This window comes from Sinocyclocheilus anshuiensis, unplaced genomic scaffold, assembly GCF_001515605.1.
Source record: "Sinocyclocheilus anshuiensis isolate Anshui unplaced genomic scaffold, SAMN03320099.WGS_v1.1 scaffold3186, whole genome shotgun sequence".
NCBI classification, from domain to species: Eukaryota; Metazoa; Chordata; class Actinopteri; order Cypriniformes; family Cyprinidae; genus Sinocyclocheilus; species Sinocyclocheilus anshuiensis.
This window is the reverse complement of record NW_015539979.1, coordinates 67,062-84,635: the sequence shown is the minus strand read 5'-3', so window position 1 is coordinate 84,635 and position 17,574 is coordinate 67,062. Positions and strand designations below refer to the sequence as shown.

The following is a 17,574-nucleotide window of genomic DNA, read 5'->3' as shown; positions in this document are numbered from 1 at the left end:
TGACATGTGAATAATCCCGCCCACTCTAAAGCGATACTAAACTGCAGTGGAAACGCAAACCGAGCTGAGCCGTGCCGTGTCGTGTCGTACCGTACTGAGCCGTGCCGAGCCGAGTTATACCACGCAGTGGAAAAGCGCCATAAGTGATCCAGGGCAATAGGTGACCAGAGAAGGGGGTGTAACAGACCAATAGGAGGTTGATTAGAAGACTTGTTTTGAATGCACACGTTGCACACCCTAACGAACCAACAGATGCCATGGCCTGCCACCAAAAGCACTAACGGATGGCTGCCAGCAACCTCCTTACACCAGGACAATACATTAGCTTGGAGGTGTGACCCCACTAAAGAACTGCAGTGTGGACAACAGCAGGCATGAATAGCAGAGCCGCCAGACATTCCCCAGGCACCTTGATTCCAGCTAGAGCCAGGTGACGGCCCCGATCACATGCCCTGAGAGACAAAATGGTATCTGGAGGAACGCTCAAAGAACAAAGCCCAACTAGCATACCTGGAATTCAGCCATTTGGCAGACTGAATATATTTCATATTTCGGTGGTCGGCTACCACTCCCCAAAAGCCACTGATGTAACTTATTATCATAAGGGTATTTTTGGGAAAGAACCACTCCGTCACCCACCCCTGATGCATCCACTTCTGCCACAAACTGTCATTTAGGATCAAAATCAAACTGTCGGTGTGATCAAAATAGTAGTGTCGTAAACAACAAAAAATTTAGATGAGAGACTGGAGACAGTGCAGATGCAAGACAGGTAGCATGACAAGAAAGACACCAAGACAGGCTAGTGTTGTTGTCCAGTGACTATGAGAGTTATGTGAGGAAAGCAAGGGGTGACCCAAAACAACAGGGATACAGAGGGAGTTAAATAAATAAAAGTTTAGGTCTTCACTGTGATTCCCTGAAGGGACCATACTCACTGGGCAGGTGATTTGTGAAACTCTCATCCTTGACCTCAATACGCCAAGCTGCCAGTGCCGCTGGATTCCCTTCACCCGTCATCTGCAACCAATGGTGTAATCCACCACCTTGATGAAGGACTGCCAGTTGTCAAGAAGTCTCCTTACTGAAGACTGACTAACCAAAGACCTTGATCATCTCAAGCTTGAACTCACGTAAACCCTCACAGCACGGCCCCTGCAAATCCCACATGGCAGCACCCCAGTCACAAGCTCGAACGACTAGTGAGATAACGTAAGCTACTTTTGACCATTTGTGCAGGTAAGAACACCACCTCACACTGTACAATGAAAGAGCAACAATTATTAGGTTTGCCAGCATATACTGGCAGGTTATTGATGCATGGCTCGAGAATATTTGTCCGGGCACTGGCAGAATGGTATACTGTTCGGTGAAATCAAACTGATGCAATCGGCCCAAGAGTTCGGTGACCCGCGCAACCAGATCATCTACAGTGAGACAGGCATTGGAGAGTTTCTCCTCATGATGATATAGCATAGCTTCCTGAAGCTCATATCTTTCACTTGGGTGTTATAAGTTGCACTGAGTAAATAGAGCTGGATAAAACAAAAACTGTGTCAGTCTTCATTTCAGGCTGCAAAGCAACAAAATGTGATTATTTTAAAGGAGGGTGATTATTTTCTATACTGCAGTAACAGTGTTTACTCATTAAGCTCAGCTTCCAGAGAATATGTATTTGTTTTGTAATAATTCAGCTGAATCATTATATAATCAAATGTTATATTTCATAGAAAGAGAGTTGTAGATTAAACTTTGCTCTTATTCATTTTATTATGTGGTTCTAATGATAGCTGTATGAGACATGTAAAGACCAATGCACTACATATTTCCACTAACTCTTATACATGCTTAACGTTTATGGTTATTTTTAGAGTTTATAGCACTATTAGTTGCTATATGTTGAACTATGAGAGTGAGTAGCGTGTGGAAGTTTGTAAGTGCTCTGTGTGAATGTATGATTCTGTTCCATTGATGTGCTGCAGCTCAACCTTGAAGGGAAAAAATATTGCCATATTTGCAGCGTTTGTTTAAGAATATGATAGACATGTGACCATACCCAAGGAACAGTCTCCAGGAGAATCAATAGCTGCCCTCACAAGATTTATGACTCACTTATATGACCCTTACGATACTGTAGTTGCTTATGAATGGAACTTAGTAACTCAAAGATACTGTCTTAACCACATTTGCGTTAAAAAAGCAAACAAACAAACAAACAAACATCATGTACTGTTAACTTATCAGAACCTGTAGAAATGATGTCAAATGATCATCCGTAAGACTATAAGTACTAATGTTTTTGTATTCTAAGTTTGAGGCTTAATTCCCTTACAGTGACATTTTGGACCAACTGGAGGCGAGATAAACAAGATTGAGTGACCCCTAAATACAATAAGTTACAGTAGTCGAGTTTGATGAAGTGAATGCATGAATAACAGTTGCTAAATGGTAGGAGAGATTTAATTTTGGTAGTCATCCTAAAATGAAAAATGCTGATGTAACAACTGAGATTATTTGTTTATCAAATTTGAGTACCGGGTCAAAACTGTCTCCCAAATTTCTTGCACGAGTGCCTACACTGTTATTTACAGAACCCAAGGTTTTAGAGAGAATGTTGGCACATTCAGGAGGACCAGAAAATTAACACTTTAGTCTTGGAGTCATTTAATTGACGAAACTTTTCCACCATCCAACTTTCAACTTCACATCATCAATCATCAATTCACAATCAAACAATGACTGGAGAGATATATTCTCATCTGGGGGGTATTCCAAAAAGCAGGTTATGTGACATACCCGGGTATGTTTGAGGATAAGCGAGCGGATAACCTCAGCTTTCGGTTCCAAAATCGGAGGTTACCTTCAGGGTATGTAAGTAACCATAGTAACTTGCTCTCTGTAGATAACCTGCTCCAGAGCAGCTTCTGTTCCAGGGTATATAATGTGAAATATATATAATGTGTATATATATAAATGCAAAAGAAATGTAGAGCATGTACTAGGAAATTTAGGGAAGAAGTAAGGAAATGGGCATTTAAAGATATGTTAGAAATAGGAAATAGGAATCAACTGGACGTCGTTAGGGCATCAAAGAGAAAACAATTTCATTCATTTTTTTACTGGCCTTTCGTTCATTTTTTTTCCTGGTCTTGTAAGGAGAATGTAAGAGAACAATAAAGCATTTTACACACTCCAACCCAATAGGTGGCAGTATGCACCTTGAACGACGGTCTGTAGCCCGCCATGCGAACAGAAGAAGAAGCAGCAGCGCGTCGAGCTGCTAGCGGCTGCGCACTGACAGTGTTGCATTCCGTGCGAGGGCTGCTGTCAGTCACTGGGAGACCGCCATGTCCAAAGAGGTAAAAACACAAAGATATTATGGTTGTAGCATATAGATTGCATTTGAACTGTTAAGTATTTTGTGATTGTTATGAAGTCAAGTGTAAAAGAGTGAGATAATTTATTTAGAGAAATTAGCTGTTGGTAAAAACGCGCATTTCCTCGCGGCTTCGTCTTTTTCTTTGTTCTCTGCAGAGACTCGTATCGACACACGAGCTAAAACGCAATTCCTTTGTTTTGAATTGTTTCAACACTTCATTTTTTGATTCATCCGTGCTTTCTTAAGATCAGTGTTTCTTTGCGTAAATGTATTTTTCCATCGAAAAAGACATTTGATTTGTGGTGGTGCTGTAGGCCGCACTATTGCAGATGCGCTCCTGCATCACAGATCAATTTGATCGACACAATATCGGCAGAGCTCGATAGCATTGGCAGTTTTGATATTTATGAATTAACAGTGTAGTTCAGTTTGCGTCCTTTGCTTTAAAGCAACTTGTTTTCAGTGCTCCTTTGGTTTGTGTTATGCCATACGGGTGCAGGGAAACCAAATGTGCTGTGTCTGTTTGAATAGGAGCATACATTTAGAGCTGTTTGTAACGTTGCCATTTATATGGGTATTGATTTGAATGGTTTTGATTCTCACAGCAACAGACCCCCCGTGAGCCTGAGCAGCTCCGAAAACTCTTTATCGGGGGCCTCAGTTTCGAGACAACAGATGAGAGTCTAAGGGCCCATTTCGAGCAATGGGGAGCTCTTACAGACTGTGTGGTGAGTACATCTGCCTGCATTCACATGCTAATGAACGAGAGCAGGCTCTGAAACCAGCTGCTTATGTCTTTTCTTTACCCCTTTCTGCTCACAGGTGATGAGGGACCCCAACACAAAGAGGTCGAGGGGTTTTGGGTTTGTGACCTATAGTTCGGTGAATGAGGTGGATGCAGCGATGGACGCTCGTCCGCACAAAGTGGACGGAAGAGCTGTTGAACCCAAGAGGGCGGTGTCTAGAGAAGTAGGTGTTCATTCTGAGAAACCTTACAATCAGTGTTCCCATTTTTATAAAATCAAATTAAATAACGTTCTGGTATTTGCCACTAAAATTGTTGTTATGTCATCTTTTTATCTAGTGATATTTGTGAATGGATAACTATACTTATTTTTTGTATATTGCAATAATTGCTTACATACGCTGATTTCAGGACTCGTGCAAAGCAGGCGCTCACTCCACTGTTAAAAAGATGTTTGTGGGCGGAATCAAAGAAGACACGGATGAGGAGCATCTGCGCGAGTATTTCGGCCAGTTTGGTAAAATTGACGAGGTGAACATCATGACTGAGAAGAACAGTGATAAGAGAAGGGGCTTCGCTTTCGTAACATTTGATGACCATGACTCTGTTGACAGGATTGTCAGTAAGTGACTGCCACTCATTTGTGTCCACTATCTATAGCAGTTTCAGCCCCCTGTGTACAGAAATACCACACAGTGAATGGACACAACTGTGAAGTCAGGAAAGCTCTCTCCAGAGAGGAAATGAACAGGGTGTCGATTAATCAACGAGGTAATTATTACACATTGGAAAAATAAATGCAATAGCATATACCTCAGTGGAAATAAAATGCATCACAGAATCGTTTTTATTTTAGCTGTCTTGATTTGTTGCATAGCTCTTTGATGTTTTGTTAAAAATATCTGAAGTGTAAAAATAACCTTTTCATATAACCCATCATATAGGCGGGCGAGGAGGAGGTGGTGGTAGTGGCGGTGGCGGCGGTGGAAACTTTGGCAGAGGTGGAGGATATGGAGGTGCGATTTTGCATATTATGTTCTCATTTTTGTTTTATAGTTTGTAGTGGTCTGTAGCAGAGATTCACAAACTTTTTTGTCCCCAAGTCCTTACCCGACTAAACATAAAATGTAAAAGATTATGCAGACTTATGCGGACATCCTCAAATGTGAATAGTTGTATCCATACCCAAGTAGTTAGATTAATCCTACTACTTTTCACTTTGTACTATGCATTATTCATGGAATAATTGGAAATTATTATTTAGGTTCAAATTCAATAACACACTGACCCACCTTTTGGAGAACTACTGGTCAACAGTGTTCCTTACGAGTTTTTAACTTTGAAATGCTTTCCCTTTTGTAGGTGGATATGGAGGAGGAAGAGGTGGTTACGGTGGAGGCGATGGATATAATGGCTACGGAGGGAATGGTATGTATAAAGACTTTAGGAATGTGATTCACATTACATTTGACCATTCAACAGTGTTTCCATGATAATGTTTATCTCCCATCTCTTTATCAGGCGGCTATGGTGGAGGTGGACCTAATTATGGAGGCAACCGTGGTTATGGAGGAGGTGGCGGAGGTGGTGGTGGCTATGGAAACCAGGGTGGAGGCTACGGTGGCAGCGGCGGTGGCTATGATAACTACAACAACAATGGTGGTGGTGGAGGCAACTTTGGTGGAGGTCAGTTACCCTGTGAACCATTTTGCCATGTTCTTACTTTTGTTCTTCTAGGTTTGCTTTGTAACTCTTTGTGTCGAGTCATAGGATATGCAAGTAAGGTTCTCCTACCATGCTGCTTCTGTAGCAAATAACACTGAAGTTTTGCAGGCAACTTTGGAGGTGGCGGAGGCTACAACGACTTCGGCAACTACAACAATCAATCTTCCTCTAACTACGGCCCAATGAAGGGAGGAAACTACGGCGGTGGTGGAAGGAGCGGAGGTGGCCCATATGGCGGTGAGTGAACATTGCAGTGTTGTACATGGTATTAAATAATTATATTTGAATTCAAACCATTTCCATTCCACTAAGGCTCTTTCGGACATTGAAATGTTCTGAAGTTTGTCTATAGAACGCGGCAGTTAAGGAACTATTTTAACTGAAATATTTAGTTTATGAAATTTTACAGATGTCACAGCTTTTGTGTCACATCTCAATCACGGTTCTTTTATAGGTGGCAAGTAGGAATTTATTGAAGAAAATAATTAGACAAATCAAGCATTTAAAAAAAAATAGCAAGATAGAAAAAATCCCCACGACATAATGTCAGACCTTGATTAATGAAAAAAGGAGGATGTATATGCATATTCTAACAGATTAACAAAGAGGGGGGTTTGAAGGGGTTAAAAAAAAAAAAAAAAAACTTTCAAAAAGTACTCTTGTCCTGGAAGACATTTACTAGTTTGTAGTTTTGCCTTTTATGTCTGTGAAGTGCAAAGCATTCCAACGAGATTTAATGCAGGGTTTAATTGTTGTGTTGGCTTTTCTCTTGAACCAGTAGGGTGTCTGTGTTTTGTTTTTTTTTTTCCTTTTTTTTTTTTTTGTTAATGTGAACAGTCACCAATCAAGATTAAATAAACCGCTCCAGTTTTTTTATTTAATTGTATTCGTCAGTGTTTTGATTTGGTAAATTGTGAGTACTCGCCCAGTTGCATGAATGACTGATGACAGACCCACAAGCATGTTCTGATGCTGTTGGTTTTTGTTGTCTACATTGTTTTTGTCTCGATGTAGATTTGAAGCCTTACCCTAAAGTCGCTTTGACCTTTGGTTAAAGCATTAATGAGCCTTGGTTACTGGATAATTAATGTAACGTTAATGTGTAAAACCTGTAAAGAAATCCAAGATCTACGAATTTAACATCAGCAAAACTTTAATTAGCTTGGTCATTTCGATTTACAATTGGGCCTAGCACTCGTCCTGGTGTTTGTGTATTTTGCAACATATGGGTAGCACATAGTTCATATTTTGGACAAATGATGTTTTTTGTTGGAGTTCCACTGGGGAATGAAATCCATGAGAGGATTTTTAGCAACTCTGAATTGCCGCCTGAAGGCAATCTTGCACGTAAGCGGTCAGACTATCTGATGAAGTGCCAGCAAAGATTCTAGCCGTCGGGAGGAGCCAGCTTAAAGGCTAGCCAAAGAGAAGAGACTGTTGAGAAGCGGTCCATCGAAGAGAGGCTAGCCATTGGGATGAGCCAGCTGAGAGGCTAGCTTATTGGAATCGCCAGCAGTCTTATTGAGAACAGATGATTGCTGTTGTAAGACTAGCGAGAAACAGCTACCAAAGTAAGGTATTTAACATACCAGACTGGTAGGTAAGAGGAGAATTTTAGTTTTCTTTCATGTGAATTATTTGTGCTCATCAAAATTAGGTAACAGTTTAAAGATTTAGTTGCTTGGTTGTTTTCGTGGTTGTGGTGAAAACATGAGTGCCGAACTATCACAGTGAGCAAGTTTTCAACTGTGTTTTAAGTAAGGTTCGGTATCTAATTTTATGTTGTAAAAGTAGTCTTCTGTGTCAGTGGTGCATGAGACACTTATGACTATACACTTTCTGTGCTTGGCTTCATGTCTCTGTTTCTCTCATTATTTTGGTTTTAAGTCCATTCATTCTTTTTCTAGGGATATAAACTGGTGGATTTTATACCTGCAACACAGTAACCGCCAGTACAAATAGCTGGTGATCTCGAAGGTGAGTGCATTTCATTAGATTTATTTATATTTTAAAATACTGTAAGTTGGTTCTTCAATTATTATTGTCTTTACTTATAGGGTAGCTAAAGACCGATGCCTACCCCAAAACAACAACTGCACAAACATGTTAACATTTAATTATTTTGTCATTTTATCCACGCTGGCAGATGGTCAGAATATTTGAATTGGTAAGATATGTTTTAAATGAACCGAAAGTGTCTGTTTTAAATGAAGTCATTTTGTATTGCTAACCTTATTAAAACACTTTGCACAAACTTTTTCTCTTGGTTTCCCCCACAGATTATCAGAGCGCAGAGTCAAACACCAAACAATAGCTGCTGGACAGCATAAAAGAAAAAAAAAACATTTTTACAGTGTTTTAATAAAATTTTTTAAAACCAGGTATGGGATGAAATGCTTTATTTACCAATGCAGTGATTTTACACCTAGTTATATTTCATGATTTCTCCTATCAACTTGGATTAAAAGCAGTATAACAGGCCATAGAAATATGATGCTGAATTGTTAAAGTGATGGTTTGCATTATTTTATTAAATGGGATTTATGATGGTAACAGGATGGTAAAAGCCTTGAATAAAGTCAATGCATTATTATTATTATTATTGACTATATTAATCAAAATGATCATATTTGTTTATATGTGACTGAGAATTTGCTATAGTAACGAACGCAACTTTAACACGCATCTGATCGATTGTGATGCCGTGCTCACTGACATGAGCATGAATCACGGTCATGCACACGCTCATAAGAATTGTAAGATCTGCATCATTGGCGCCTGCAGGTGTATGGCTGTACGCACTGTGCCTACCATGAGCGCTCAGACTGACCTGAGATTTGCCCCGCAAACATTTCAGCAGTTATCATAGGCCTGTGTGTCCCATATTTCTGTCGAGTGAACCAGCCATGCCATTAATTATGAATTTATCAGTATTTTGCATGCCAAAGTCAATTTCTGCATAGAAATATTACGCCAATGCTATACGCACTTTCATGAGATGGGGTTAGCCTACAACAATTAATTTGTTGGCTATTTTACAAATGGGAATACAACGAATTTATGACAATGTTTTACATTCAAGCTACCCCTTAAAATGTATAGTGAAAAGTACTTTAAAAGCATCTGGAGTGCAATAAAGTAATTTTTAAAGCATTTGCTGCATGGATAAAAAAAAAATAGGCTAATAAATAATTCACATATCAGACAAAATTGTGTTGCAGCAAATCCTTCAAATTATTTTTTAAAGTAGTAATTTAAAGCTTTCTATATATTTTTATCATGTCTGTGAGGCAATTCGCTGAGTTTAGGTTCATCATTGTGAAGCGCTCCTGTTCAAGACCGAGACGGCAGAAAGCGTTTGTTTTCTTTATTTTATAAAAGCACAACGTTTTGTTGATATTGTGAGTGCACACAAATAAAACTGGACCCTTTACAGTTTAGAATGCTGTATTACTCTTACCTTTATAAGCAAAAATGACTATATTGTTTCCACTGTTAGAAAAAAATGCAAGTGATCGCACTGGCGCCTCCATGTCAAGCGTGCTTTAGCTTCCACTCTCCGCACAAACGATTGGAAATGCGTCTTAACCGCACATTTATCTAGGTTAAACATTTAAACTAACATTGTGATATGCTTGAACTGTTTTATATATAGATTTTATTTTAGGCAAGTAGTGACGATTTGAAAAGGCTAAATTGATCAAACATATAGGCTATGATGAATTCATTGTCTGCCGCTGGTCGTTACTTCAAAAAAAAAACTTGCATTTAACGAACAAAAAATGCTCCAAACGTTTTTCTAAATTAACTTTATAAAAAAAACTATGGGCTAGGACTTATATTTGAGGCCCGTACAGGGCTCTAATCCACTTCATCCAACGCTGTTTTGTTCTCATCTGTGACCATGATCTTTATGTATGTATTTTACCATTTTGTTGAGTTAAGTCATTTACTATGTTCAGTTATTTTACTTTAATGGGAAAGAAAAGAAACTTCATTGCTATTAAAGTGAAATTACTGAACCTATAGGAGCCTGATAAAAATGCAAATTTTAGAAGAAAATTTCAATCGGCACTTTTAGAGGCTTTTGCATCTGAACTCTTCATATGAAGTAGTAGTCAATTCACACTATTTAAAAATAATATTTTATTTTAAAATGTGCACATTCACTCTTATTCGTATGTCTAACAGTCGAAAACGCAAACGTCTCTTGTTCATTTATGATTTACATGAATCATGATCGCATATGTTCAATTCAAAATGGCGAAATTTCATAAAAAGTTGAGTCATTTGCATTACTAGATAGTCTTTTACTGTCGGTCGCTGAAAATTTCAATCGTAAAACATTTTTCTAATACAGTACTACTTACATCTTTCCACGAACTCTCGTTGCGTTGTGACCAAGCGGCAACCTCCCGCTCTCTCTCGTGAAACCAACACGGAAGTAACTAAAACTGCAATTCATCGGCTGGCTGCTAGAGGCTGGCTCCAAAAGGGAGTTCGTCCCATAGACTCCCCATGTTAAAATGCCCAACTTTACAGCAGAAAAAATGTTTACAGGCTGGTAAAAAAAGTGGTTTTGGTCTATATTGCTAATTTTGCCCTTCATGACAACTGTGGGGGGTGAATTTTTTTTATAACTCATCCGTTTAAATTATATTAAGCCTTAAAGTTCTGCATAATTAAGGGCGTGGCCACTTGAGTGACAGGTGGATTGCTGCTGCTGTCACCACCGTCGAGCTAGGTGGGTGTGGTTTTAGCAACCAGCTCCCGCCTCTTTACCCATTTTCGATTATCCGGGAGTGACGCGCTGCCAAGATGGCGACGGCCGGCTCCGCCTACTTTAGGCTTCAAAAACACTCTTCGGAAACCTACGGGTTACGTCACGGATACTACATCCATGTTTTTGTACAGTCTATGGTTGTGACAGTGACTGTAAGACCCGCCTTCTTTGATTTGATTGGCCATCTCGATCATTTTGACATTGACGAGCACTGTTGGACCACAAACTTTTTGTCATCCTAACAACAAACAGCTTTACTCATTCTTATACACAGAGTCTTATGCTGTCTATCAGCTATGACTATTTTAGTCTTTCAAAGGACAAAATGGGTGGGAAAACAGTAATAAAAATTAGACAAATGACATAAAATGCAGGCCAGGAGCGAGGTCCTCTAGAGGTGCGAGGCCCTGTGCAGTCGCACACTTGGCACAGCCCTTGCGACGGTACTGTCTAGTAAGACCTTGATTAGCTTGTTCAGGTGTTTGATTAGAGTTGGAGCTAAACTCTGTAGGACACCGGCCCTCCAGGACCGAGTTTGTTGACCCCTGCTTTAGACAAAGATTCTCTGGTTAATTGCTAAAAAATGAAATACTACAGCAGAGTACAGAAAAGTATGGCAAAACTTAGGATAGGACAGCATAGTACAACATAGGATAGGTCAAACCCATTTCTAACAGGGCAATCGAGACATAACTTTAAGATAACTCTTGACACTATTGATCATCCACATACATGGATCAGTTCAGCATCATATATAACAGCACAGCTTGTTTCTGTAGGCCATATTTTGCTCTTTGTGCATATCTGAAAAGTCTTCATTGTTCATACACTCAGATCAGATCAGATAGCAGGTCAACACAGTTCATCCTTACACATATTCAATGGCACCCAAACTAGACTAATAATAAAAAGACGCCACAGGTCAAAGTGATCAGAGATCAGGAGGACGGTAATCGATCGGCAGTGTTCAGACTCATCATCAGGCTCCTTTGACTCTAGTATAATTGTGTTAACCTGCGTTATAATGGTCAGGAGTAGCTAGTGTAATGGATCAGTAACTCACCATCAGGCTGCAGTGACTCCAGCATATGATCGCAGTTATAATCCACACCAGAGCCCTGCTGCACACTCCCCACGCCATAATACACACATATAAGCACGCGGACTTGTGAATACACGGCAGATATGTTTGTTTAACGGTAGTTTACGGAGTCATTGTACTGTGGTACTATATATATAGATTTTATTTTAGGCAAGTCGTGACGATTTGAAAAGGCTAAATTGATCAAACATATAGGCTATGATCAATTCATTGTCTGCCGCTGGTCGTTACTTCAAAAAAAAAACTTGCATTTAACGAACAAAAAATGCTCCAAACGTTTTTCTAAATTAACTTTATAAAAAAAACTATGGGCTAGGACTTATATTTGAGGCCCGTACAGGGCTCTAATCCACTTCATCCAACGCTGTTTTGTTCTCATCTGTGACCATGATCTTTATGTATGTATTTTACCATTTTGTTGAGTTAAGTCATTTACTATGTTCAGTTATTTTACTTTAATGGGAAAGAAAAGAAACTTCATTGCTATTAAAGTGAAATTACTGAACCTATAGGAGCCTGATAAAAATGCAAATTTTAGAAGAAAATTTCAATCGGCACTTTTAGAGGCTTTTGCATCTGAACTCTTCATATGAAGTAGTAGTCAATTCACACTATTTAAAAATAATATTTTATTTTAAAATGTGCACATTCACTCTTATTCGTATGTCTAACAGTCGAAAACGCAAACGTCTCTTGTTCATTTATGATTTACATGAATCATGATCGCATATGTTCAATTCAAAATGGCGAAATTTCATAAAAAGTTGAGTCATTTGCATTACTAGATAGTCTTTTACTGTCGGTCGCTGAAAATTTCAATCGTAAAACATTTTTCTAATACAGTACTACTTACATCTTTCCACGAACTCTCGTTGCGTTGTGACCAAGCGGCAACCTCCCGCTCTCTCTCGTGAAACCAACACGGAAGTAACTAAAACTGCAATTCATCGGCTGGCTGCTAGAGGCTGGCTCCAAAAGGGAGTTCGTCCCATAGACTCCCCATGTTAAAATGCCCAACTTTACAGCAGAAAAAATGTTTACAGGCTGGTAAAAAAAGTGGTTTTGGTCTATATTGCTAATTTTGCCCTTCATGACAACTGTGGGGGGTGAATTTTTTTTATAACTCATCCGTTTAAATTATATTAAGCCTTAAAGTTCTGCATAATTAAGGGCGTGGCCACTTGAGTGACAGGTGGATTGCTGCTGCTGTCACCACCGTCGAGCTAGGTGGGTGTGGTTTTAGCAACCAGCTCCCGCCTCTTTACCCATTTTCGATTATCCGGGAGTGACGCGCTGCCAAGATGGCGACGGCCGGCTCCGCCTACTTTAGGCTTCAAAAACACTCTTCGGAAACCTACGGGTTACGTCACGGATACTACATCCATGTTTTTGTACAGTCTATGGTTGTGACAGTGACTGTAAGACCCGCCTTCTTTGATTTGATTGGCCATCTCGATCATTTTGACATTGACGAGCACTGTTAGATTTCAAACTTTTTGTCATCCTAACAACAAACAGCTTTACTCATTCTTATACACAGAGTCTTATGCTGTCTATCAGCTATGGCTATTTTAGTCTTTCAAAGGACAAAATGGGTGGAAAAACTAATAAAAATTAGACATAAACAACATAAAATGCAGGCCAGGATCGCGCGAGACCCTGTGCGGTCGCACACTTGGCACAGCCCTTGCGACGGTACTGAATATCAGTATATTATTTTTCCAATACAAATATCTAAAACTCATTAAATCAAGATACATTTATTTGAGATGCCAATTTAAAATTGTTAAAATGTTATGCTTAAAACAAAAACAAATATCTGTGAAAGGGGGTATGAAAACTTGTTTTCCCTTTCCCTTTGGCAGATTTTTGTTCTTGTTCTTAATCGTGAATTTACTTCATTAGTTGTGATCATTTTTACAGAAAACAAGACGTATCTTACATAGTTTTGTTTCTCAAGTAAATGTATCTTGATTTAAGAGCCTTTAGACATTTATCATTTACACAGTACAAATATACACAATACAAACATACTGAGGAAGAACATTCAAACCTTTTTGTACTATTTATTTATTTTCAAAGATTATTTAAAATGTAATGGAGTAAATCTAATATAAAAAGTATATGTAATGCATCTCATTCTGTGCTTTCTAGACAAACATCTTGGTCTTAAAAAGGTCTTTAAAAAGTCTTAAATTTACCTTTGTGAAATCTGCAGAACACCTGTTTTTTAGATCATGGAGATAATATAAGTTAAACTAAATGTGGTATCATATTCTCTATACCAGGAGGAGGAGTGTATTTGAAAGTAAGCAGAGAATAAGAGTCTAATTTATTACCCTTCTCTTTAAACCAAGAATGCCTGGTCTGATGAGAAGCCTCGACTTTTGATGAAGCCGTTTCTATCCCTTCTCCCCTGTTGAGTGAGAAATTAGGCAAAATCTAGCATTGAAGTAATTGCCATAACTGGGTAATAGCTAGCTGAACTTTCCCCTCAGCCTAACTTTAACCCATGTAGTTATGAATGAATGCTGTTGTTCATTCCTCTCGGTTTTTCCATATGGTTTGTGTTTCTGTATGACCCTCCTCTTACAGGAGGCTGAAACAAGACCTGATTCCTCATCTGGGAATATAAACATGATGGTGTTGCTAAACCACATCAAATAACAATTCAACACAAGCTTGTTGCAGTATATGTTATTACATGGCTGTAGGCTCTTCTCAAATTTGTAGTTATTTAGTAGTTTGTTATTTAGTTTTGATATAACCGTGTTTTATTTTTGCCAAAACATCTTTGCTTGATATCCATAACTTAAATCGAATTATTTGGAAATGTCCATAGTTCTAAGCAAAGGCTGATCTGTGATTCTGTAATCTATGGAAGGTTGTTTTTTGACCTCTGTATATTCTTTAAATGTCTAGTATGTGATTGAAAATAATGTACCTTAATATGCTTTAATACAGCATTTTCCTTTTTTTTTTAGGACTGTAAATGAGTCGATGTGGAAATCTGTGCTGCATTACATGTAGACATTATTGTCTAATAAAAGTGTCTTCTATGTAAAGTCTATGTAAAGAAGTCTCTAGAAATGTTGTGGTGTTAATGTATGGACAGAATCCTGGTGAATACCATATGTCAGCCTGCAAGGGATGAATTTTAAATAATCTATATTTTTAAAAATGTATTATTTAAAAGAGAAACTTAAAAAAAAAAACTGTTTTTATTACCTTGATTATTACTGTCAATTCTCTAAACCAAGAGAATGGATGCGTTGCGTCCAGCTTAATGAGGGGAATGGATTTTTTTGCATGTGTCCATCTGTCGGTCCATCTGTTTTCTGTTTGAAGTGGACAGAATCAGCAGGACATGGTGAGAGACAGGAACATACCTCATTTTAGACTCGATTTAGTGACAAGGTGTTGCTGGGGACCAAAATACCCTGCAAAACTTCATAGATTTGAGATTAGTGACTGGTGGTGGCTACGAGAGATTTTACTGATGTGCTTTAATCTTTTCCAAGCCACTTTTTTTTCTTTACTGGCACTTGCTGTTTCCAGAAAGCAACACTGAGCTAGTCACATTTTCTTAACACTTCTAAACATATGAGCAATTTTACTGGAAGCAACAGTGGCTCCCAAAATACTAAAATCATTCAGCAATGCTTCCATGCGGTGGCACCAGAGTTTGATAAAAAGCTAATGGAAAATAGAAAATATATCAAGACATCCAAATGCAAGCGATAAGCACTGTTACGTTTTACGTAACACGCTTAACATTTTGCGAATCTAGGTTTTCATTTACAGTATTACAAATGTACAATAATGTTTTTTTTTTTAGTTCCACAGAAATCCCATATTTGATATGATAGAGTATAGGCCTATATTGCTTTTTATGTAGTAGCCTATTTTATTTACAGTTTTGTCGTAGGACTAAAGTCATGAAAGAGCCTGTTTAACGTCAAGATCAGGTCAGAAACCCTGAACTACAACTCACACAATAACTTTCCCAAAAGGCCAGCTGGCTAAATAATAAGTTCACAGTAATCACTGTAAATTTGTTTGTGTGTGTGTGTGTGGTGTGTGTGTACCTGGCTGTGGTAGTAACACCCACAACCTGAGGCTGACAGAAATCAGTATGCAGTCACACATCTGTGATGTTTGTCATTTGACACACCTCTCCAAACGGCCCATCATCACCCCGAGCCATGTACACTCAGCACTGCTCAGGAATCAATCAGAAAATACAGGCAGCAGCGTATTAGAGCAGAAGCTCCTCTTCCTGCAGGCCACTGTTGTAACTCATACGAGCAATAAAGTAACATCTGTTACCTGTGCCAACTTTTCTATGGTTAAGTTTGTTGACTGAGAATGTTGCAAAAGATTGCTACAGGGCTCATTTACAATGTTACCACAGCAGAAATCTCAAATGTAGTTTAAAATGTGAACAGGTACCTGAGTGCTGTGTGTGTGTGTGTGTGGTGTGTGTGTACCTGGCTGTGGTAGTAACACCCACAACCTGAGGCTGACAGAAATCAGTATGCAGTCACACATCTGTGATGTTTGTCATTTGACACACCTCTCCAAACGGCCCATCATCACCCCGAGCCATGTACACTCAGCACTGCTCAGGAATCAATCAGAAAATACAGGCAGCAGCGTATTAGAGCAGAAGCTCCTCTTCCTGCAGGCCACTGTTGTAACTCATACGAGCAATAAAGTAACATCTGTTACCTGTGCCAACTTTTCTATGGTTAAGTTTGTTGACTGAGAATGTTGCAAAAGATTGCTACAGGGCTCATTTACAATGTTACCACAGCAGAAATCTCAAATGTAGTTTAAAATGTGAACAGTGAGATTTGGTCAAATAAAATCAGACCAAAAAACAGACAGACAAAAGAAAAAAAAAATGTTTGTCTCTGTTTTTATTTATTTATTTTCTCTTTACCTTTCATTTCCTTTAGTATTCTGCATGAGGATTGTAAAAATTGCACTTGATCTGGGAATTCTTCGACCTTATTTTATTTACTTGTATGTCACTTTGATCAATAGTGTGCAAAATGAATCAATAATAAATGTAGAATTTTACATTTCCTTAAAGGGGTCATATGATGCTGCTAAAAACTTTAGTCTTTGCAACTTTACAGATCTTCTTTATGCACCAAGAGCTTGTAACACTCCAAAGAGAAAGGAAAAGGAGCCCTTCAAAGGAGACATATTATGCCCCTTTTTACAATATTTAACATAAGTCTCTGGTGTCCCCAGAATATGACCCCTTTAAAGGAGACATATTATGCCCCTTTTTACAATATGTAACATAAGTCTCTGGTGTCCCCAGAATATGACCCCTTTAAAGGAGACATATTATGCCCCTTTTTACAATATGTAACATAAGTCTCTGGTGTCCCCAGAATATGACCCCTTTAAAGGAGACATATTATGCCCCTTTTTACAATATGTAACATAAGTCTCTGGTGTCCCCAGAATATGACCCCTTTAAAGGAGACATATTATGCCCCTTTTTACAATATGTAACATAAGTCTCTGGTGTCCCCAGAATATGACCCCTTTAAAGGAGACATATTATGCCCCTTTTTACAATATGTAACATAAGTCTCTGGTGTCCCCAGAATATGACCCCTTTAAAGGAGACATATTATAAGGTAAACAGCTGGGAAATAAATTGCATGTTTATTTTAGATCTGTGTGGCAGCAGCAATATACAGTAAATAAAAAAAAAAATGCACTGCTCTGTTGTCTCCTCTGAGGCTGGGACGTCTGTGCTCGTCTGTGCAGCCAAAGACAGAACATTAGCATTAGAACTGGTACACCGTTGTCACTTG

General features: G+C 38.7%; 1 protein-coding gene across 3 annotated transcripts; it reads left to right on the top strand.

The window, feature by feature from the left end:
• Window positions 1-3,241: 3,241 nt before the first annotated feature.
• On the top strand, window positions 3,242-7,931 carry LOC107687103 (heterogeneous nuclear ribonucleoprotein A1-like). Of its 3 annotated transcripts, none has more exons than XM_016484285.1 (11): window positions 3,242-3,359; window positions 3,985-4,107; window positions 4,202-4,348; window positions 4,536-4,746; window positions 4,803-4,895; window positions 5,069-5,140; window positions 5,487-5,552; window positions 5,646-5,812; window positions 5,975-6,086; window positions 7,757-7,826; window positions 7,907-7,931. In XM_016484285.1, the coding sequence occupies exons 1-10, from the start codon at window positions 3,348-3,350 to the stop codon at window positions 7,762-7,764; spliced, it is 1,011 nt and encodes a 336-aa protein (XP_016339771.1). In that variant the 5' UTR covers window positions 3,242-3,347; the 3' UTR covers window positions 7,765-7,826; window positions 7,907-7,931. The 3 variants fall into 3 exon arrangements, with proteins under 3 accessions (XP_016339771.1, XP_016339770.1, XP_016339769.1); XM_016484284.1 differs by having other exon boundaries at window positions 3,243-3,359; window positions 3,988-4,107; window positions 5,646-5,810; window positions 5,958-6,086; XM_016484283.1 differs by having other exon boundaries at window positions 3,244-3,359; window positions 5,646-5,810; window positions 5,958-6,086.
• The last annotated feature ends 9,643 nt before the right edge of the window (window positions 7,932-17,574 follow it).